We start from the raw sequence: 23,865 nt of genomic DNA on the forward strand, positions 1-23,865 counted from the left end.
AGCGAAGACAAATCAGGACCTACCTCGCGAAGATGCGCCCTTCCGGAGACTTGACTTTTCTTTCCCTGATTGGGCTGCTTCCTTCTGTTGCTTCACGGATGCTTCCTCCACAAACTCGCACGCTCGCCACTTTTAACACCGTCCGAAAGGCCGAGCTGTCGGCCGTCTCCGCTTCTTGACTGTATTTTGAGTTAGCCAGTCTATTTGGAGCGAATCTGATGTTCTTTTGGTAATTCAATGCCTTGCTAGAATTCAAATATAACTAGGTTTAACAATAGTACCTTCGCTGTTTTAAGGGCAAGCTTGCTGTGTCCCGGGCGTGTTCCCTCTGCTTGTCTTTCAGTTTTATCAGGTGATCCTATTTTAAGATTTTATTTCAAAATAAGGTGGGGGAGGTGCAAATGGGGTTCTCTGGAAGATACCTGGGCTGCATCTTCGGATGAACAGAGGACTTACTCAATTCACTGGAATAGAGCTCAGTGGGAAGCAAATTAATCACCTGCCATGTTTACACAAGACATAAGATTAACATGTGCTTAACTAGCTAGTTTATGATTCAGTGACTCAACTAGATTTGGAAGACTGCTGGTGCTTTACATTCAATCCATAGTTGCTCAGGAGGGAGATCTGCTGAATTGAATGGCACTTATGAATGGCACCCTCAAGAAGGATGAGTTTTAAAAGCAAATGCCATGTGTGCTTATTCCAAACTAAGTCCTACTAGATTTACTGGAACGTGTGTATCAAATCTGCAGTTTGTTAAATCTGTTGGATACAGGGCTATTGCCGCCCTGCACATAAAATGGCCACCTATTCCACTTCTCAATTCTAAATGCCTATAGCTCTTTTTCTGCCACTCCCTTTCAATTTAACCATCTTTTATCTCATGACCCACTCTACCAACGCTTTTGGATTGCAACACTGAAAGTTTGAAAGGGGAGCACACTCTCCACTGCTTTTACTGCAGCAGACTCAAATAACATCTTACAATATCTAAAATTGAATGGAGTTTGGTTTCAAGTACCTGAAAATAGCTCAAGCCCTCTAGCATTCTCATATAGTAATATATTTTGACCTCTAAGCAAGACTGCTATAAGCAATAGTTTAATGTTAGGTGCATTTAAACAGAGCTTATTTCCAATTTGGGATTACTGGCAGCTGTTTAATCACAAACACAAACTTACTCCAGTCATTTCAGTATAACAAATGTCTATATTTAGAGATAAATTGCTCTAATTATATAGGTGCAATTTATATCTAAAGTATCCATTAGCTTGGATTGTTGCCACCCCAATTTTTCTAATATGGATATAGCAGCTCTATCAGGATTATTCATCCATTGCTGCTTAACCAACCAATTTAACATCTCCAAATTTGTTGAACTTCAAGTCAGAGTTGGCTCCTGGCATATGAGTGGACTAGTCCCTGCAGTTGTCTTAGCAACTTTTTGGAAGTAGTTTGCCATTGCCTCATTCCAAGGGCTGAGACTGCATGACTGGTCCAATTTTACTCATTTGGCTTTATGCCTAAAGTAAGACCAACACTCATTGCCCATGACTTTTTAGCCTTGTGCCTTAACTACTACACCAAATTGGCTCTCATAATTAATTTTTATTTTAATTAAAATTACAGGAGCTAAAATCCAACATAAAGGGCCCCAGGTTGAGACAACATTATATTTCATGTTCTTCAATCTTGCTTTGACATACATGGTCTTTGTAACAGTCAGCCTGTTTGTTTGGGTGTAATATCGATTTCAAAAACTCAGTTTCAAGTAACTTAAGTTTAGAAGCAAAGCCCTATAAATGCCTCATTAATTATAACTAGTCTCAGGGACTTGCCCACACGCTATTCCCTTTATTTCTGCCATGATTCCACATTTTATCAGTGTCTCTTGTTCTCCATGTTCTCATTTATAACGTAAATAACCATCATGATTTGTGTGGCTCTGTGTCCCACCTTTATGGCATTCAGGAAATTTTTGAAGATCCTGTTGTGCTCCTAGACCTTGAGGTCATGACAATTGTGGAACCCCTTTGTTTGGTTGTATTTGCATTTTATACAATACAGTATGCAGAAAGTTAGTTTGGTATAGCAATTAAGTCATCAGATTAAAAACCAGGAGACCATGAGCTCAAACCCTGCCTTAGGCGTGAAGCCTGCTGCATAGCCTTGCCAGACTCCCCCTCTCCCTCTCTCCCTCCCCTCTCTCCCTCCCCCTCAGGAAGCAGGTAATGGCAAGCCAGTTCCCAAGTTGTAAGCTCTCTGGTTAAGCAGCCTATGACACGTGTGCCAGAGGTGGCACACAGAGCCCTCTCTGTTGGTATGTGCGCTGTCATCCCAGTTCAGATCTCTGGCATTTCTTTTGTGAGCTTCTGTTTCCCTGAAAATGACTACATGGAAGCTCAGGAAAGAAAAAGATTGTACCTTTTGCTGCGCTGCCGGTGTTGGGATGCCCTGCTTCCCGCTGGCCAGCTGGTCTTCGGGTCTCTGCTGCACATGTGCGCATGCCCACACATGCGTGTGCACCTTTCAGTTTGGGCATGCATGTGCAGTTTGGACACTCGGTGTCTAAAGGGTTTGCCATCATTGACCTATACATTTAGTAAGAAAATAATACCCAAATAGGAACCAAGGCTTTTCATCATAATGCATTTCTTAATTACTTCATCTATATCTTCATCTATATCTACCATGTTGCATGTATGAATGGCCTTTCCAGTGAGATTGTCAATGTTTATACTTTCTGCATTTAATATCCTTTGAAAATCATAATTTCCAACTAAACAAGACACTATGCACAGTATCCATTTGCAGCATAATGCAAACATATCACCTCACTTAGTTGGAAATTTGTGGTAGCCATAACATATGAATAGCAAAGTGTCGTCTTCTGAAATGCCACAAGACTCTTTGCAGTTTTGCAGCAGGGTTCACCATAAAGATGCCAACCAAAGCAAGGCATGGTTTAAACTGCAATACAATATTTATTTGCAATATAAAATTCCGGCCAAACTTGTGCCACAAGTCAAAGTAAACCACTCCTCCTCTAAGTTCTAGGAACATTGGGCCAACATCTCATTCTCAACTATTCTGACTGCTTACACACCTGGAAAGCACCTGCTGGGGAGACATTATGGTGACAATTTCCACTAGACAAGAAGGCAATCAGCTGCTTTACACTGACAGTCCCTTTGACCCCACATTCTGCATGCCTCACTAGACCTCAACCAGCTGCGCTCTTCCTGCCTGGAGCTCTGCTCCCCTATAGTGAGCCCTTAGTCCGCCCCCTCTTATTGCCACGTCCCAATGGGCAACAGCCAATGGGCGGGCTCCCTCAGGTGTCTCCAGCGCGCTCGGTCTTACCTGCACCACGTGGGGAGGGGAGGAGTGGGCAGGTAGAGCCACCTCCCTAAACAGCCAAGCCCGCAGCCATTGCGCGCTTCCGAGGGGTGTAGCCGAACTTATGCTTCGGAATTGGCTCACATGTAATTAAGTTTCTCGCCCCCCCCCTCCGAAAGCTACACGGGGCATGCGTCTCTCTCCTAAAAGTAGGACCAGGACGGAAAAGCAGGGCTTTGGTGGCTGGAGGTGGGGGCCAGGGAGGGAGCGCTTTCCTTCCTACCTTCCTTCTTTTTTCTTTCTTACACTAGAATTTGGGCTCCGAAATAGCGGCTGGCTGGCTTTTGCGGGGAAGGTGTCTTCTTTGCAAAGTTTGGTGAAAAGTGCGCGGGGGTGTTGTTTGCCTTGCCTTTCCTCCACCCCAATTTCGGGGGGCTTCTTTCTCCTCCGCCCTCAACATGACGACGTCTCCCGATTACCTGGTCATCCTCTTTGGGGTCACCGCTGGGGCGACCGGAGCTCGCCTGGGCTCAGATGAGAGAGAATTAATCCAGCTCCTGTGGCGAGTAGTAGACCTGGCCAACAAAAAGGTATTTTTGCCCGGCGTGGAAGGTGGTGGGTTAGGAATTTACCTGCACGGAGGGGGGAGGGGACTTTCTCTTCCTCTTTCAGTTAACTGGCTCCCGGATCGGTTTAAGATAATAGTTAAAAGAGTTAAAACTATGGGGCAAGTCCCATCCGCGTTTATTGGGGGAGAAAGCCCTGCTCTCGATTTCGAAAGATTAGTAGAACTTTTGCCCGAGCTGTTGTAAATCGCGGGGATGGATATTCCACAGAGGAACTATAATCAGCGGGGGAAAGGCAGATAATTTAAATCCGTCTTTTTGCACTGCGATGAGCAACGCTGGTTGGACGTGTTGGGAGTTTTCTTTCGAAGGGGAAAGTAGGCTTGGGAGGGTGGGTAGGTGGGGGGGGGGAATCGGGGAACGTTGTGAGTTAAATGTGTTTCTCTCCCCCCCCCCCCAAAAAAAAAGGAGGGGCGGGGTTGGAGCCAGGGGCTCGAGATGGAAGGACTCTATCCCCGATTTTGGATTTCAGTTTATTTTGGGGCGAGGGGTATAAGTGAGCCCCCTGATTCTCCAAGGGGCTCGGGGGGGAAAACCGTGGGACGACCAGGGGCCCTGCCGTAGATCAAGCAGGTGGAAGGAAGCGATTCCAAAGGAAAAGCTGGAGTTTTATTGGGAGTCTCTCTTAACGGAGAAAACGGCCACTTTTTCCTTGGGCCAAGAGATCGGGCCTCTAGAGAGCAACACACACACACACACACACACACACACACACACACACACACACCACGCCCCAGTTAAGAAAACCTTCTTCGCCACCATCCCGAATCCTCTTCCCAGCGGGCTGCCAGATCCTGAGGGGCAAACTGATCTCTTCCTTTCCTCCCCAACCCCCCTCCTTTATTTCCCCCTGGAGGTGGGCAGTCTTCACCACGTCCTGATCGGGCCCGATCGCCTAGCGCTGACGGACGAATGCCGAGAGGAGACCGGCCTAGACGAGGACAGCCTGGTGCTCGCCCCGCAGCTGGAACAAGCCCTGGGGCAGGTAGGCGCGACCCACTAGCCCCCTTTTTTTTCCTCCAGGGCAGAACTTTGGCTTGCTTGCATCCCTCTCCCCGCCCTACAGAGCTTTCTGGAAATCGGGGTGTGCGAGGCGCACCAGATCACTCCGGGGGTTGGGTGTGTTGTGGGAAGGGAAGGAGATTGGAGGTGACTCACAGCCAGAGCCCGGGAGAGGCAGATGGCTTCTTGCCCACGTGGGCTCCCTGGGCCCCAGCTGCTGGTGCCTGAACTGGGATGGCCAGCCTGGTTGAGTCAGCAGAAAAAAAGAGAGACTTCTGATGCTAGTGACCTGACTGTCACTGAGGTCAGTGATGCCTGCTGCTATCAGCTCTATGGTACTTACAATTGCTTCCTCATTAATGACCCCCAGAGTCTTCTACTCTGACCCAGTGAAGAATCTAAGGGGGGGAGAGGGTGTTCAATAAAGTCAAAAGGACAGTCGCGACTACCTGCAGCCACCATATTGATTTGGATGCTCCATGTTGCCCAGCTGACGTTGAGTCATGTCCTCTTACTGCTACGTCAGAACAACAACGGTTGGATGACCCCCTAGGGCAGCGTTTCTCAACCATGGCAAATTTAAGACAAGAGGACTTCAACTCGCAGTGCTGGCTAAGGAATTGTAGAAATTGAATTCGGTGAATTTAAGATACACACCTCTTAGAATGGCCAAAGTTGAGGAACACTGCCCAAGGATATGCAATACGTCGGCAAGGAAATACCCCCATAAATAGTATTCCATCTTATGTGACGGAAGAGGTTACTGAACTCTTGAAAAGTTTCTGGTTGGAATAGCAGTGTAAACAAACAAGTAACTTACGCTGTAATGATTTGGATCAGATGCCTCCTGTTGCTTTCTAATTATCTTGGATTTCTCATTGTATTTCCTAGACAGCAGTGGATTTCTGACTGTACAGTCCAGCACATTTAAAAGGCTGAGGAAGTCTGATCTAGTGTCTCCATTAATGACTTCTTCCTTTTCATGGTGCTAATGATGACTTTGCCATGCTCTTGATGGTTGAAGTTGATTACTACAAATCAGAGGTCTTCAAACTTGGCAACTTTAAGACTTGTGAACTTCAGCTCCTAGAATTCCCCGGCCAGCTTTGCTGGCAGGAGAATTTTGGGAGTTGAAGTTCTCAAGTCTTAAAGTTGCCAAGTTTGGGGACCCCTGCTATAAATGCATCAAGATTAGTACAACTAATACAGTTATTCTAGCTTTTAAACTGAAAGGTACAGATTCACTCAAGCTGAGGTCAAGCACTGCTGATTGCATGGGAATATCAACCAAGGGTTTTTGGGGGGCAACAGTACAAGAATGATTTGCCATTATCTTCTTTCTGGGAATATTTTCTGCTTTCCAGTTAGCCTAGCATTCTAGGGATGTCCCATCTCAGTTTGGTCTAGTGGTTAAGGTACCTAAGACTAGAAAGTGGGAGGCCATGAATTAAATTCCCATCTTTAGCCATGAAAGTCAGCTTGGGTGATTTTGGGATCAGTCATTCTCTCTCAGCCCAAACCATCTCACAGGGTTGTTGGGGGGGGGGGATGGGGATGAGAGGAAGGTGTGTTGGATATGTTCACCAGCTTGAGTTATTTGTAAAAATACCAAAAAGTGGGATACAAGTAAATAAAAATTAAGTAGTTTTAACCCTGTTCGTCTTTTTTCACTCTTTGTACCAGCCAGTTAGGATAGATACAACTCCACACTGCAATTTGTTGCACCAAGTGTATTGCATTACAATTCTCAATTATTGTGTTTTCTGGAAGACTGGAGAAGGCTGATTTAGGTGATCTTTTTAGATGCAACAGCTTTTTGGAAAAATAATGATTGTGATAAGACAAATCAAAATAATTCACAAGCATTAGCTATGCCAGTGCTTCTCAAATAGTGGGGCGGGCCCCCCAGGGGGGGCGCGAGGCTCCGTAAAGGGGGACTCAGCTCAAATTATTTTATATATTTTTGTTTTGCAGGTTAAAGTTTTTTTTAATATTGTGTTCCTTTAAATCCTGTGCTCCTTTAAATCTTTTCTGCTACAGTTAATAAAGCTATTCTTTGTTGTAAATTGATCCACATTTCTTTCTTTTTTTATTCTCTTATACGTTAATAAGGATACAGTGTTATGCAGAGGTGTACTTATAACAATTTTATAGACAAATGATACTATTTACAGTTGCGCGGGGGGCGCGAAATATTTTCTTCTTCCTAGGGGGGGCATGACAGAAAATAATTGAGAAGCACTGAGCTATGCCAATAGGCCGACACAGCTATTGTGTGTTTCAGTTTCTACAATTATTATCAAAGAGTTTGAACTGATACCAATTTCCATGACACTGGAAAAAGGGCTTCAATTAAAACAGACTTTTTGTGTGATGCTGGGAAATTAGATGACTCCAGCCAAAATATCATAAAAAGTATGATAACAATTCAAGTTACTAGAGCAGTGTTTCTCAAACTTGGCAACTTTAAAACAGACTATTGTGGCTGAGGAATTCTGGGAGTTGAAGTCCACACATCTGAAAGTTGCCAAGGTTGAGAAACTATTAGAAAACTAGAGTGGAAGAAAATGAGGAACTTCCCATTTCAGGGGGAATTGTTTGACATAAACAATGCCTCCAATTTACATTAAGATGTGCATCCTTAGTGAAAATATGCAAATATTAATTTTACAGAATGCATTTTCATATCATAAATGGGTCTTTCTGCATTGTATCCTTTTTTTTAGTTCAACCAGTCTGTGAGCAACGAACTCAATATTGGCGTTGGTACGTCCTTCTGTCTCTGTGCCGATGGGCAACTTCATATCAGACAGGTTTTGCACCCTGAAGCGTCAAAAAAGGTAAGTGTGCTACATTCAGTCTCTCTCCTCCCTCCTCCCCCCCCAAAAAAAATCAGACTGTGATGGAGCACACAAGTTTTTCCTTAAAAACTCTTATTTACTGTCACATTTTTGCTTATTAAGGCTTATGACATTACGGCTGGAATCACATTAGTGACTCCCTAGCTGAACCTTTCAGGTTTCCTGGTGTTTGAAATATTAAAAACAATGTGCTATATTTTATTATTCACAGGCAATGTTTTTGCACTTCCATTGTACAAAGAAGTAAGAATTGATTTAATCTTTATAGATTTGTGTTTTGCATCAATAGCAGATCTTGCCCATGAGTAGGTATTGAGGAGCAGAAGGAAATAGTCCAGCAAAACCATCATGTCTTTTAGATGCCTGGGAAAAGTTTTTAACTGATCTTAGAACAGTGCTTCTCAACCTTAGCCATTTTAAGATGTAGTAGGGACTTCAAAACCCAGAATTCCACAGCCAGCCACAGAGTTTTGAAGTCCCTACATCTTAAAACTGCTAAGATTGTGAAATAGATAATTCTTGTTCAGACATTTTGTTTGCGGCTTATTTGGCTGGACTGCTTTGTTTTGGATTTCTTGCAAGTTATCTTGAAATTTAGGATAAATATGACACCTGTAACCATGGATAATATATCTTTTAAAAGTGTATAACTCAGTAATGATTGCTTGTAATATAACAATTCTCTATAAGGAACGGTTACAATTCATCTTTTAGATATGGAGTGACTTTATATTTGGCTGCAGTTAGTGTATTTCATTGTTTTTATCACTCTTCTGTTCAAAGAGATTAAATCTCTCATCTGCATCTTCAAAAATCACATTGCTGTAGATCTTGAAATTCTGGTAGTGAACAGTATCTATTCCCCAAGCATTCCCACTGTCTCAGTGTTAATGTCTGTGACAAAAATATGCATGTGGCATGAATTGATAAAATTTTAGAAAATAGGAAAGCATGCCACTCATACTGTATGTCATTAATTTGTCATTTTCCCTTTATTATAAATAGAGTTCTTCTTAATGTGCAGGTATCATTTATCCTAAAACAATTGAGTTCAAACTGTAATTGATAAGTCTCAATCCTTGCTAAGATTCTGCTCTTTGTCCCTGCCACTGAATAAAACACATCCTTGAGGGATTAAAACCCAAAATAGTGCTTATTTCATCCAAGCAGACTTAGTCCTCTTTTTAATATAAAGGCCCAACAGACTACATATTTTTAATTTTCTCTTGTTCCCACCAAATGAACATATTTTATTATCTTCTTCTGCATTGTTTATATATTATAAAATCCTACACACATCCTACAGCAAAGCTGAAGATCTCTCATTTTATAGTGGCATTGACAGTAGTTACTTGGCTGTTCTTTAACAGAGAAAGTAGTGATAAATAAACTGATCTAGGTGGCAACCTCTTGGGGAAAATTAGTTTTTATTTAGTCATAGTTGCTACAAACGTACCACTCTCCGAGCATGATGATTTTCTATGCAGCCTCTGAGCAAAATTAAATTGATGACATATTTTCAGTGCTATCCAGATGATTTCATTTCTCCTGTGAAGCCCAGCTTACATTCACCCTGTAACAAATCAGTCTCCTTCAGCAGAGAATTCCTTCCAGACATCTCAAGGGGCTTGAAGCAGGTGTCTGTCAATGTATCACAAAACAGAGATCAATCATTCACAAAAGCATACACTCCATCTCCACTCCTTTCTCTCAGCCTTGCAAAGAAATAGTGCTTGTCTGGAGTTTATAGTTGGACAGGGCATCAACTAGCTTCACAAGGCAAGGGAAATTCCCTCTTTACAACTAGAAGATGGACGACTTCCCGCCCATCTTTTTAAACTGTGGCTGCAAAAGGAGAACAGCTGTTCTCAAAGCTGGGAAACTATGGCGGGATGAGTTGCACTTTTGTTCCACCAAAACAAAAACTCTACAGTGGTTATGTCGCAAACATGGCATTTTGAAATAAAATGAAAGAAATTAACCTTGAGACAAATCCGTCTTAAAATGACAGGGCAAGGGGGATTGTGTTGTCATTCCTTTGGGATGAGTTCAATTGAACAGTCCTTGCATTGTATCAATGATGGAAGCTGTTCCATGTGATGGCATTTCCTAATTTCCTAGGGCAACTACATCAAATCATACATCTTTGTTGTTTTGAATCACAGTGAAATGGGTGTAAAATCTTATGAAATGTTACAGTGAATAAGACAGCATGATCGATCTGGTTAAATATTTTATGTAAACCAGAGAAGGCTTGAAATGGATGTTTGCTCAGGGGCTTTGTATAGAAATATTGTTCAAAGTAAATATTAAGAAGGAAGTATGGATATTTTATTTACTTTTAGTTTAAAATCATTTACACTATAGGCAAAGCCTGAAAAGTCAGAACTGCTGCCTTACTTGCCAATTCTGAGTTTAGACTTTTCAAAGGGCTTTTGTAAGATATATTAGACACTAAAATTGGGTTGCTTTATTACAACCCTCCCCCCAAAAAAACCAGTGCTAAACAAACCAGAATACCTAGGTTCACACAAAGCCGAAACCAACTAACCACTTTGTGAATCTATCAGTTTATAACTTGCCAAAATATGTAAGCACAGCCACCATCCTTTTTTTCTGTAGATATGATTTTGGTAATTAAAGAAAACTAGAATCTGAATGTGTTTCAGGCAGATTAGTTTCTCTTTTAGCTGTGTTCTTGAAATATAAACACCTGATCATATATTTTGCCTGCAGGTAATCCTTACAACTATTTGTTTGGTAACTGTTCAGAGTTACAGTGGCACTAGAAAAGTAATTTATGACTGGTTTCACACTTATGACCATTGCAGCATCCCCATGGTCACATGAACAAAATTTGGGCACTTGGCAACTGGCATGTATTTATGATAGTTGCCCTGTCCCAGGGTTATGTGATCACCATTTGTAAACCTTCACAGCTGGCTTCTGAGAAAGAAGGTCAATGGGAAAGTCAGATTCACTTTAACAACTGCAGCAACTCACTTAACAGTTGCGGCAAGAGAGGTTGTAATATGGGACACAGCTCACTTAACACCCACTGAGGACCCTAGACTTCTGTCCATGAGCTCATGCTCACCGGGGACCATCTTATGCCCACTTGGGACCATATAGGGCTTTCACCCACTTTTGTCATCTTTTGTCATCTTTTATCATCGTTTATCATCGTTTATCATCTTTGCCACCTCTATTCTGCCTGCACCATCTGGACATTTGGACTTCTATCTGCCCCCCCCCCTCTATCCTCATCCAAATACGAACAGGATTCTGCCTCTTACCCCCCCCCCTACTGACTTTGTTACCATCTGCAGCACCTTAACCCCACTGGATTTTTATATCAATTTACCTGAGGTCAGAACTGCTCCGCCTGCGGGAGGCCCCTCTCTCGCAGGCTTGGCCCTTGGCTCTTTCAAGGGCCCGCCTCGAGGACGGGTTCGTGGACCCCGAGAGGTGCAGGAACCGGAAGCTAAGGGGATTTTTAGTAAAATGTTTTTTATCTTTTTTAGGGGGTTCCAGGGTGGGGGGGAGGGCTAATCAAACCGGGAGGAGAGCCAGTGCCGGACAGACAGGTGAGTCCAGGAAGGACGGGGATGCAGTGGAGGGGGGGAATATAAAGGTCACTAAAGCAGAGGGTTGTCCTATTATAACGGTCGCGGGGAGGAGGGGATGCGAGGACAGGATAAGATCCAAAGGTCGGTTGGGAGGCCGCGGCTGCTGGTTACGCCCGGTCGCTTGTACCAACCCCTGCAGTCTAGGTGGACAGGTGCTACAGAGCCAGGGCCTGCGGCTGATGCTTTGCAATGCAAGGTCTGTTACCAACAAGGCCCCCCTCATTAATGAGTTGATCTCAGAGGGGGAGCTAGACCTTGCAGGGATAACGGAGACCTGGTTGGGCCACGAGGGTGGTTTACCCCTCGTGGAAATGTGCCCACCGGGTTTTCGTGCATTTCATCAGCCTCGGGCCCTGGGTAAGGGTGGTGGGGTGGCGGTGGTTATGCGGGAATGTTTAGAGCCGAGGGAGTTCACTGTCCCTCAGATACCCGGGTGTGAGTCCCTTGGTGTGAGTTGGGGCCCAGGGAGGCAGTGGGGCTTGCTGATTGTATACTTGGCTCCTCGCTATGCATCAGCAGCCCTGCCCGAGCTCCTCGAGCTAATCGCAGCAACGGCAGTTGAGACTCCCAGACTTCTGGTCATGGGGGACTTCAACTTGCCGTCAACGGGAGCGGCTTCCGAGGTAGCTCGGGAGTTCATGGCTTCCATGACGGCCATGGACCTGACCCAATTAGTGCAGGGCCCCACTCACGAAGGGGGCCACACACTGGACCTCATTTTTGTATCTGAACAGTGGACGAGTGATCTGGGAATAGGGGATTTAGTTATCACGCCCCTGTCATGGTCAGACCACTCAGCCCTCCGGCTGGACTTCCCTGGCGCTATCCCCCACCGCGAGGAGGCGGAACCAGACTCTATAAACTGGTACCGCCCCAGGCACCTGATGGAATCTGACAGATTCCTGACGGAGCTTGGGCCAATACCTGTAGCCTTGTCCCGCTCCCGTTCCGAGGACCTAGTGACTGCCTGGAATAGGGCGACGACTGGGGCCTTGGACCGGGTTGCGCCTTTGCGACCTCTCCTGCGGCATCGACCCACCCGGGCTCCTTGGTTTACTGAGGAGCTTAGGGTGATGAAGCGCCACAGGAGACGTCTAGAGAGCAGGTGGAGGTCCTCACTCTCCGAATCTGACCGAACACAGGTAAGAGCCTATTTGCGGACTTACCTTGTGGCAATAAGAGCGGCCAAACGTAGATATTGTGCTGCTCTTATTGCGTCCGCGGATAACCGCCCGGCCGCCCTGTTTAGGGTGACCCGCTCCCTTTTATCGCAGGGGGCGCGGGAGACACCCTTACAGGGTAGAGCAGAGGAGTTTGGGGAATATCTTCAGGACAAAATCGATCAGATCCGGAGCGGGTGGACCTCCGTCAGTGGACCAGACGAGCCGCCAACAGCGAGTCTTGAGAGACCATTCTGGGAGGAGTTTGACTCTGTTGCCCCCGAGGATTTGGACAGGTTGCGTGGACGGCTGCGACCCACCACTTGTTTAACGGACCCGTGCCCCTCCTGGCTGGTACTGGCAGCCTGGGAGGTGACACGAGGCTGGCTCCTGGGCCTGGTGAGCGCCTCACTGGGTGAGGGATACTTACCAACCGCCTTGAAAGAGGCGGTGGTGAGACCCTTGCTCAAGGGGCCTTCGCTCGACCCAATGGAGCTAGCTAACTATCGTCCAGTCTCCAACCTCCCCTTCTTGGCGAAGGTTGTTGAGAATGTGGTGGCGCAGCAGTTCCCACGACACCTAGACAAATCCGACTATCTAGACCCACGCCAGTCCGGCTTCCGACCCGGGCACAGCACTGAGACAGCCTTGGTCGCGTTGGTTGATGATCTCTGGAGGGCCAGAGATAGGGGTTGCTCCTCTATCCTGGTCCTATTAGACCTCTCGGCGGCTTTTGATACCATCGACCATGGTATCCTATTGCGCCGGTTGGAGGGGATGGGAGTCGGAGGCACCGTTTTGCGGTGGTTCGGCTCCTACCTCTCCGACCGGAAGCAATGTGTGTTGACAGGGGGGCAGAGGTCGTCCCTGAGGCCACTCACTTGTGGGGTGCCGCAGGGGTCGGTCCTCTCGCCTCTCCTGTTCAACGCATATGTGAAGCCGCTGGGTGAGATCATCCGTGGTTTTGGGGTTGAGTACCATCTCTACGCTGATGATACTCAGCTGTATATTTCAACCCCAAACCACCCCAACGAGGCTGTCGAAGTGATGTCCCGGTGTTTGGAAGCCGTCGGGGTCTGGATGGGGGACAACAGACTCAAACTCAACCCCTCCAAGACCGAGTGGCTGTGGTTACCGGCACCTCGGTTCAGCCAGCTGACCCCATCGCTGGCCATAGGGGGCGAACAACTGTCCCCTGTGGAGCGGGCGCGCAATTTGGGCGTCCTCCTTGATGCCCGGCTGTCAATGGAGGACCATGTGGCAGCCGTGGCAAGGGGGGCGTTCCACCAGGTTCGCCTGGTGCGCCAATTGCGCCCCCTACTGGACCGGAGTGCCCTGCGCACGGTCACTCATGCGCTGGTGACGTCTCGCCTGGACTACTGCAATGCCCTCTACATGGGGCTTCCCTTGGGACGCATCCGGAGACTGCAGCTAGTTCAGAACGCAGCCGCGCGGGTTATTATGGGAAGTACACGTTACTCCCACGTAACACCTCTCCTGCGCGAGCTGCACTGGCTACCTGTGGCCTTTCGGGTGCGTTTCAAGGTATTGATCACCATCTTTAAAGCGCTCCATGGCAGAGGACCTAGTTATCTGCAGGATCGCATCCTTCCACATACGTCCCTGCGACCTATCCGCTCACACAGGGAGGGGCTCCTCCTGGTGCCGTCTGCTAGGCAATGCCAGCGGGCGACACCTAGGAGTAGATCCTTCTCTGTGATGGGCCCAACCCTCTGGAATGACCTCCCCCCAGACATTCGAACTACCACCGACCTCCGTTCCTTCCGGCAAAAGTTAAAGACTCACCTGTTTCAATCAGCTGGCCTGGCACTTTCTTAGTTTTACCTCCCAGGGATTTATTTTATTTTAGGGTTTGGGGTTTTAATTGTGATGTTTTTAGGATTAGAATTATTTATTTCTTAGTACAGCCTATCTCCCCTCCAAATGTATCTTAAATGTAGCTTAAATGTATTTAATTTTATGACTGGTTTTATTGTATTGACTGTACACCGCCCCGAGTCCCTTTTTGGGAGAGGGGCGGTCTAAAAATCTAAGAAATAAATAAATAAATAAATAAAACAACTGTCTTGCTTAGCAATGGAAATTTTGGATTCCAGTGTGGTCATAAGTTGAGTACTATTTGTATTGACAAAAGATAAATCTGGTTTTTGTAACCAGATGGCTGCCAGATATATTGGATTAGAAAGAATCCTGATTGATCCCAGCTAGTAAATGCAGTGATTTGCCAAGTAGGAATAGTAGAGGTTTAATAGATTTGCTGGTTTTAAAGAGGTCTTTTTGGCCAATGAAGTCCAACTTTGCTCTGGGCTGGAATTACTAAGGAGATCGTAAAACCCTTCTTAATAATTGATTCCCCTTTTTTTTCAATTCAAGGTTCTTTATCTTTTTAATGCAAATTATACATATTATAGGAACAAAATGTCCAGGTCTTTTCTTTTACATCCTCTCATTTACATAGTCCATTTTACATCATAGTTTTGTTTTCACTTTCAGCCAAATTATTCTCTTCTATTATTTTCATCTTTATACTTATTGTTCTTAATACATAAACAATATATTCAATTGCCCATTCAAAGTTACACCAAATTTTCATTTCTTATTTTCTTCATTTATATGTTTTACTATAAGCAACATATATCTTCTGATTCACTACAATTGATTCCACTCTTGCAATGCTCTTTATTATTAAGAAGACTCTCAAAACTTTTAATCAGAAATAGCTCTCCTGTAACTATTGTTCAGTACTCTTTTCTAGAATGGTAGAGAACAGGTGTTGACTTTTTGTGTGTGACATCTTTTCAGGTATTGATCGAGTTCTATCATATCCGATTTGTCAAAGCTTAACATACCCAATTCCTTCATTCTTCATACTCACTTTCCCCTTTCTTCATCATAACTTTGTTTCAATTCTCTAATCTTCCACACTGCCCTCCTTTTTTTACCTGTTCCAGTTTTTACTTCAGCTGTTTTTAAAGATAATGGAGAGAAGTTAAACCAGACTATCAACAATTTCCTTCAGTGTTCAGATGTAATTCTTATTTGGATTTGTTCAAGGGCAGGAAGCATTCCCTGGCTAGAATTCTACCAAACTTGGGATTCTGTTCCTCCAGCCATTTGTTCATAAATGCTTAGCACAGTAGTCTTCAAACTGGCAACTTTAAGACTTGTGGACTTCCAACTCGCAGCAGACTGGCTGGAGAATTCTGGGAGTTGAAGTCCACAAGTCTTAAAGTTGCCAAGTTTGGGGACCCCTGTACATCCTCTTCTTAAAAGGACCAGACCAGGTTAGGAGCTGACTAGATCTGCCTTTTCATGGCTAACTTTGGTCCTTTTGACCTTTTTTTTTTTTACAAAACAGTTGGGCCAGTGATGTTTTTCTCTTTCATTTTGAACATATTAGAATAAATTATTGTAGTTGTTAGCTTTCCTTGTTTATTCAGCTCATTCTGATCTTAACCAACATCCAGGAAAATATACCATGTTTCCCCAAAATTAAGACAGGCTCTTATTTTCTTTTGACCCCCCCCCCCCAAAAAAAATAAGCACTTGGCCTTATTTTCAAGGAAGTCGTATTATTTTTGAGGTACAGGAGGCAGTGAATGTGGTCACTTCATGGCTGCTGCTGTGTTGCAATATTTTGGGGGAGGGCATGTGCTCAAAAGCCCAATTGGGATTATTATTTGGGAGGGCTTATTTTCAGGGAAACTGGGTACATTATGTGATTTTACTTTTCCTTGATGACCTGTCTCTTTTCCAGTTCCTACATGCAGGCAATCCTCAGCTTGCAATCATTCATTTAATGACTGTTCAAAGTTATGACACCACTGGGAAAAAAAATAACATGGCTGTTTTTCACACCACTGTTGCAGCATCCTGATAGTCATGTGATCAGATTCAGATACTTGCCAACTGATTCATATTTATGACTTACAATAGTTCACTTAGTGACTGTTCAAAGTTAGAGAAGAACTGAACAAAATGACATATGACTATTTTTCACACTTAACGACTGTTGCAGCATCCCCATGGTCACATGATTTATATTCAGATGCTCATATTTATGACGGTTGCCGTGTCCCAAGATCATTTGGTCACCATTTGCAACCTTCTGATAAGCAAAGTCAATGGGGAAACCAGATTCATTTAACAACCGTGTTACTAGTGTTTAACAACTGCAGTGATTCACTTAACAAATGAGGCAAAAAAAGTTGTAAAATGGCACAAAACTCAAGAAATGTCTCACTTAGGAGCATAAATTTTGGGCGCAATTGTGGTCGAAAGTTGAGGACTACCTGTAGTGTCTTTTAATTAGATTTTCACCAGCTTCTTGCAGAGCTACACTGCCTTCTTCCATTTCTTTTTTGCTGGAATTGTGTTTTAAGTGTTTTTGCTGTCCATCTTGGATTCCTTTTCATACACTATTCTCCCATCAAGGAATCCTTCTCTTTTCTTGTGATCCTTCTCTACAATGCAATCAAAGTCCAAAATCTTCATTTAACTTCAGTTAGCTTTAGGTTCTGTTAATTCAGGGATGTCATGATTACATTGGCCACTTTCCTTGAAAATTAGGTTTCCACTTGATCTTGGTTAAATCAAGAGTCGCTGGTTCCCTTCTGCCTTTCTTCACCTACTGATGAAGAAACTTACCATCAAGATAGGGCAGGAATTGCTTCTTGGGATGACTCTGCATGGCAAATGTGTAATAACTCTTTAGTTATTTAATTAGTTAAGTTAATTGGGCATGTTATCAATTGACAGTTTGCACTACAAATTGTAAGTGACTACTTTGGTTTATTAGATGTAACTTGTTTTGCAGAATATTTTGTTACCTGAATGCTTCTACTCATTTTTTGATCTCCGAAAAGAATTCAAGAAATGTTGTCCGGGGTCGCCTGAAATTGACAAATTAGATGCTGGTTCCATGATACAATGTATCCTTTCAATGAATATATAATTTATCTGTATATTTATATAATGTTAAATGTTTATTTATTGCCTTTATCTCACCCTAAATATTGACCTGCCAAAGGCTTTTTTTTTAATGAAGAAGTAGCTAACAGAAAATCAAAATAGTAGATCCAATGATAGGTGTTAAAACATACAAGACTAGAATGAAAATTGGAGAACCAATAGGATGCAGAACTGAATACACTTTGTGTCTGTCTGTCTGTGTATGTATGTATGTACGGTATGTATATAACCCTTGGATAAGCTGGCATATTTTATTAATTCAATGATGTTTATTATGAAATCTTCATTGAATAGGCTTATTTTAAAGTCATGCTAGTTGACAGATGTTAATACTGTATGCAACAAACCTATGATTCTAAACTCACTTTCTAAAAACAAATGTGCATGAAATAATACCAGTAAAAAGCACCATTAATATGGTGCCGTTTACTAACTATATTCTTAATGGTGAGCAATGCCTATAGCAACATTAGTTCAGCTTTTGGATAATTTCTACATCTTGGTCTGTTGAATGGCTTTGGTCCGTCATTTGCTTGTATAATGTATCGTTATATATAATATTATGAAAATACATCGTTTGGCTGAATCGGGGTTGCTTGTCTATGTGCTCTGTTTTGATGAAATATCAAGGATTATGTGGTATTTTCTATGGACGTTTTAAAAGGAAAATATTGTTACAGATTGTTCAAGTCTGAACTGCCGTCATTGTAAGTGAAGCTGATTTTGTTACATTACCTTCCAAGGTAGAGTAGAGAGCTGAAAAGGCTGCCTATGATGCAGGGGTAACCTTCAAAAATTTCAGCGACGGCTTCTCTGCCTGGTTGCTGGGTGGGCCATGGTGGGTATGGCCTAGTCGGCCTCTTGCACCACAGCAGGGGGAATGTTTTTGCCTTCCCCAGGCTCCGGAGGCTTTTCTCGAGCCTCTGGGAGGGTCAGAACTGCATCCCCCAGGCTCCGGGGGCCCTGTGGAACTTCCAGGAGGCCCGTTTTCCCCCTCCCCAAGCCTCTGCAAGGACTCTGCACTTACCTCACATCCAAAATGGGCTGCGTGGAGACTCCTGGGAGGGGAGGGTCCAGCCAGGGGTGGGATTTGAGGTTCTCAGAACTGGTCATAACGTTAGCTACGGATTCTCCCGAACCCGTAGCAGCCCACCCCTGCTATGATGGGTTGCTTGCAAGTCCAGGGTTCCTGCCTATCATCTGAGTTACAATAATTGAAATGCCTGGTGCGTTGAACAACTGGCCTCTTTCTGCATTCAAGGCAAGCTGAAATTCCTCCGTGCCAGAATGAGTTTTTCCTTGGCCCAGCAATTTATGGAACAAAAGTAGCATTGACGTTGAAGCGCCGGTCTGGATAAAGCCATAACAATTCACTGTTCCCCATTTCTAAGGGACACGTCCTAACATGTAAAGACCTTTGAGATATGTAACAAGGGAATGGGAGGCTCTGTATATGTTAATAACCCTAAGAACAGAAAGACCGTTGCAGCTTCTGTTGAACAATATGTAGTGGCGGAATGAGATTGGAAAATATGCACTCTAACCGGTTGCTAAAACATGTTTACATGCAATTAAATAAAGCCTTTGTAGGACTTGAAAGATAGTACCAACCGGGGACCATAAACCTTTCGTGCAGAGGGCCAGGAGATTTGACTTGGAAGGAAAGTCTAATTGAAAGCAGTTTCTCTCCACCGTTTTATTTGAAGAGATTTACTTTTAAACTCAAGTCCTTTTTGAAGAAAGATGTTCACTGTAGTAGACATCTCAAAAGTAATAGCAATTTAAACTTCTTCTTTAATAAATGCTGTTAGATTCAGGCATTTCCCATCACCCAGTACAGGTAGTCCTTGACTTGCGACCTCAATTGAGCCCAAAGTTTCTGTTGTTAAGTGAGACATTTGTTAAAGTGAGGTTTGCCCTATTTTATGACTTTTCTTGCCACAGTGGATAAATCAATCACTGTCGTTGCTAAGTCAGTAACATGGTTGTTAAGTGAATCTGGCTTTCCCATTGACTTCGCTTGTCAGAAGGTCGCAAAAGGGGACCGCATGACCCTGGGACACTGCAACCATCATAAACATGAACCAGGTGCCAAACATCCAAATTTTGATCATTTTGGATCATTTTGAGAAATTTGCCTCCCTCCCGTGCCCCGTGTTGGGTGTCAGAGTGCTGCAGGAGACCGTCCAGGCTGAAAACGGGGTGGGGGGATGGGGGGGCATGCCCCGGGTTGGCTGGCAAGATGCTGCAGGAGGCATCCATCCCATCTCCTCCAAGGCCAGCCCATGGAGGAGAACTAAAATGCTGATTCGGCCCTCCAAGAAATCCAGTTTTACACCCCTGATCTAAAGTAAAGTCTTCTCTTTGCAAGATTTTATTAGAAAACAAGACCAATGTTTCCAATGGATTGAAAGCAATATCACAATTAGATATATAAGCTCTTTATCTATGCATTTATGATTAGAGTCTGATCTTGAGCAAAATTAGAGAAACTTCATTGCAAATATTTTATAGATAGTACTTAATGCAAAAGGAACTTTACCTGATAAATTCTAGCATGATACGTTTGAGAAAACATGAAGAAATAAAAACATATGTGGCCATCTGGTAACTTGTTCAGTCAACTTAGACTGAACATTTTATTAAAAGTTGCAAATTGAAGATGAGGCTACTCTATTAAGCCCTAAGTTATTACATTGCTTGATAATTGCCATAATATCTAACAGCAGGTTTTCCCCAACTGTAAAGTATACTCTCTTGGGGAGGCATAGGCAGAGTCCGTGAAAAACCTTTGCTTTTTATTTTTATTTTTTTGTTCTTAAAATAAAATTTCATTGTATTATTTTAATTGTTCATTTGCCTTTGTTAGATGTTCGGATTTTTAGGGGAGGTTTAAAGTGTAATTAAAATTACGCTAAAAAGAAGTGTGATGGGTAAAAGTTTAGGAGATCTTACCTTAGAGCAGTGATGGCGAACCTATGGCACGCGTGCCACAGATGGCAGTGCCCTGTCAGCTGGCCAGTGCGCATGTGCGCACTGGCAGATGAGTTCACCCTTTTTTAAAGCCATTTTTCGCCCTCCCCAGGCTCCAGAGGCTTTATAGGAGCCTGGGGAGGGCGAAAAGAGCCTTCCCCCCCCCCCCCCGGTGGCTTCAGGGACTATTCGGAACGCTTAAAATGACCCTCCGAGCAAACCAGAAGTCATTTCCGGTTTGCTCGGAGGGTCATTTTGAGTGCTCCGAAGGTGTCAGGGAAGCCTCCGGACGGTCCCTGAAGCCCCCTCAGGCTCCTATAAAGCATTTGGAGCCTGGGGAGGGTGAAAAAAGCATGTAAAAATAGGGGGTCGCGCCTGTAGTGCACGCATGCGCATTGGGGGGGTCGTGTATTGCATTATGGGTGCGGCACGCCCGCACACAACCCCCCCTGCGCTCCCCCCACTTGTGGCATGCGAGCCAAAAAAGGTTTGCCATCGCTGCCTTAGAGTATGAAGAACTCATTTTGCAAGAGCAGGGCATTAATAGAAGTCAAACAGAGACCATGACAAGATCTTGGAGAACTGGAAAGAATTGATTTATTATTATTATTATTTTTTAAATAATAAAATTTTTATTGGTTTTTCAACATTTATAGGGAAAAGGGTAAATGGACAGGTATACAAATTTTGGCAGTTGCAAAATGTGACAGGCGCCCCTCCCTCCATACTCATAGTATACATTTATATATAATGCATTGGTATATAATTGATTACAATCAGCATAATAGTTCTATTACTAAATTCAATCAGATTAGACATTACAGTATAAAATCCAGATATAATTCCATTATCACTTTCGGTCAGTTTATAATAATATGATTTTCTTGTTTATTTTTGTGATCTGAGTCTTCTTGCTATTGCCCCATCTCCCTCCACTGGCAGAGCTCTGGCCCCTCCCGTGTCCTGCGTGTCCGTTGTAATGTCTGGTGTTTTCTCTAGGAGTGTTTTATTTTTTTCCATAAAGGCCTGCGCCTCTATGGGTGCATTGATTCTGATTCTTGTCTCCTCCCAGAATATCAGCATACCTTCAGGCATCAACCATCTAAACCACACCCCTTTCTGGTATAATTTATTCGCTAATTGCGAATAATTCTTCCTTTTTTCTCTAATCTTCTTAGGGATCTGCTTCAGAATGGTTATCTCCATATCATGGTATGTCAATGCTTGCCCCCTTTGTACACCCAGAATTTCATCTCTTGTGCTTTTTCTAAGAAATTTAATGTGAACCTCCCTGGGTACATTGTGTGTTCTAGCATAAGCTGAGTTCACTCTATAAACCAGGTCTATACCCCACCCCATCTGTTGTTTTTCTTTGTGTGTGTAGTCAGCCAGGATGTTTGTCATGATGTCCCTTATGTTTTCCCCATCTTCTTCTATAACATTTTGAAATCTAAGGTAATAGGACATTCTCTCAAATTCTATTTTCATCTGTTGGATGTCAAGATCTTTGTTCCCTTTCTGCACAGCTTCTACCCCCCCCCCTCACCTCCTCCACCCCCCCTTCCACAAGATTCAGTCTTTGTGAGTTCTTATATATTTGGGCTTGATTTTCTTTAATTTCATCTTTCATTTCCCTTAGCTGTTTCTTGATTTCCTCCTGGCCCTGTAAAATTTGTTGAAGCATTTGTTGAAAGTCAATCTCTGTAGTCTTAGGTTGCATCAGTTCTGTTATCTTTGACTGTGTGGCTGGACTGGATGTTGCGGATGTTGGAGCAGAAGTGGCAAAGCCAGGTTTTCCAGGAGGTGGTCTTTTGGATGCCATCCTTTATAACGTTAAAAGTTCAGTCCATATATAAGATAAACAGTTAGAAAAGAAGGGTAGCCAGGTGAGTTTCGGGAGCAGAAGAACCAGGCAGAAGAGAATCTCTCTAATAAGTCTGGCAATAGATAGAAAATTTCCCCTAGAAAGTTTAAAAAATACCAATCCACAAGAGATTCCTCTGGGAGACACGGAGACAAAGACCGGAAGCCTGAATTTTAAAGGTGGAGTCAGGTTTCACAGTTCATAAAGACAACGGAAGTGTGCCATCTTGCCCTGCCAGTTTTGGGCACAGAGGCATAACAAAGTTTTAAAAAGTTCCAAAAGTCCTCAAATCACAGTAATATGTAGAATTAAATTGAAAAGAAAATCATCTCAGCCTGGGTGAGCCTTCATTCGTTGGCTCTCCCCCCTCCTCCTTCCCCGGGGGCTGAGAGCAAAATTGTTCCTCGCCGCTTGTCCAAGGGGGGGGGGAAACCCCTCCCTCCAGCCGCGCCTCCAAAATGCTCCGAAAGTTATTTTTAAAAAGCTGAGTAATTCTTCGTGCAGAATAGGGAATGAAGAGAGAAGCAACCTCACCGCACTGCAGCTGCTTCCTTCTATTGTTGCATTCTCCAGTCGGCTTATAGCGAGGCGCGAGGCGCAGGAACGCGAAGCGCCCTCCGAGCTTGCTCCCCGGTGCCTTGGGCGTGCGAGAGACCTCCCGCCGGCCGCCGCCGCTGCAGGAGTCCTCCGCGATGCCGCCCCTCTGGCAGGACCCCTCTGCGGGGTGTCCTGTGCCCCCCAAGGAGTGGGGAAGCCCACCGGGGAGCCGGAGCGGGCAAGGAGCTGCCCGCCGCCGCCGGAACCAGAACTCTCTCGATTTATTTCTATATGACGGCAAATATTTAGGGAAACCATTCTAGTGGAAAAGTTTCAGGGGGGAAAACAAGATATCAGAAGTAATGATGATGCAGATAATAACTTTCTTGGCTTAAATGTAAACCATACTTTGCATATAATTGTATGTAATTCTTAACATGGTTGCAGATTTCTAGATAGTTTAGCTACGTAACCCTATATGTATTCTGCTTTTATTTTTATAGGATTGATTGATTTGATTTATATCCCACTTTTCTTTATATCACTCAAAGCAGGCATATGTAAAACTCCCTGCTCTTGTTTTCCCCACAACAGCAAACCTGTGACTGTGAGTGATCTACCTCATAGGGGGGTGAATTTCCAAATAGGATTCCTAGGGAGAATAAATGTAAAGTTAATATTATATGTTCCCCTGTCTTTCACCCATAGAAAAAAAGTAATCAAGAAAGCCTATGTTTGCACATTATGACAGAACCATCAGGAAGTATCTGGTAACACTTTTTCCAAATTATATGGAAGCTCACAAGAAGCTTTTGTTAGTCAGAAAAGGTACTAATAGACACATCTTACTTTTTCCCCCCGAGAGCAAAAGTGGGATAT

The 23,865-nt window shown here is 43.9% G+C and overlaps 1 protein-coding gene across 3 annotated transcripts in view; it reads left to right on the forward strand.

The window, feature by feature from the left end:
* The first annotated feature begins 335 nt into the window (after positions 1-335).
* ESRP1 (epithelial splicing regulatory protein 1) overlaps positions 336-23,865 on the forward strand; it is a 52,929-nt gene continuing 29,399 nt past the window's right edge. The window contains exons 1-5 of one of the 3 annotated variants that reach the window (XM_081951408.1): positions 336-352; positions 3,654-3,932; positions 4,825-4,953; positions 7,697-7,810; positions 17,458-17,572. In XM_081951408.1, coding sequence (XP_081807534.1) covers positions 3,801-3,932; positions 4,825-4,953; positions 7,697-7,810; positions 17,458-17,572 — 490 coding nt within the window. In that variant the 5' untranslated portion in view covers positions 336-352; positions 3,654-3,800. Of the gene's footprint in view, positions 353-3,496; positions 3,933-4,824; positions 4,954-7,696; positions 7,811-17,457; positions 17,573-23,865 lie in introns of those variants that run through there. The other 2 variants (XM_081951407.1, XM_081951409.1) reach the window with 2 other exon arrangements.

This window comes from Natrix helvetica (assembly GCF_964273705.1).
Source record: "Natrix helvetica genome assembly, chromosome: 4".
Taxonomy (NCBI): Eukaryota; Metazoa; Chordata; class Lepidosauria; order Squamata; family Natricidae; genus Natrix; species Natrix helvetica.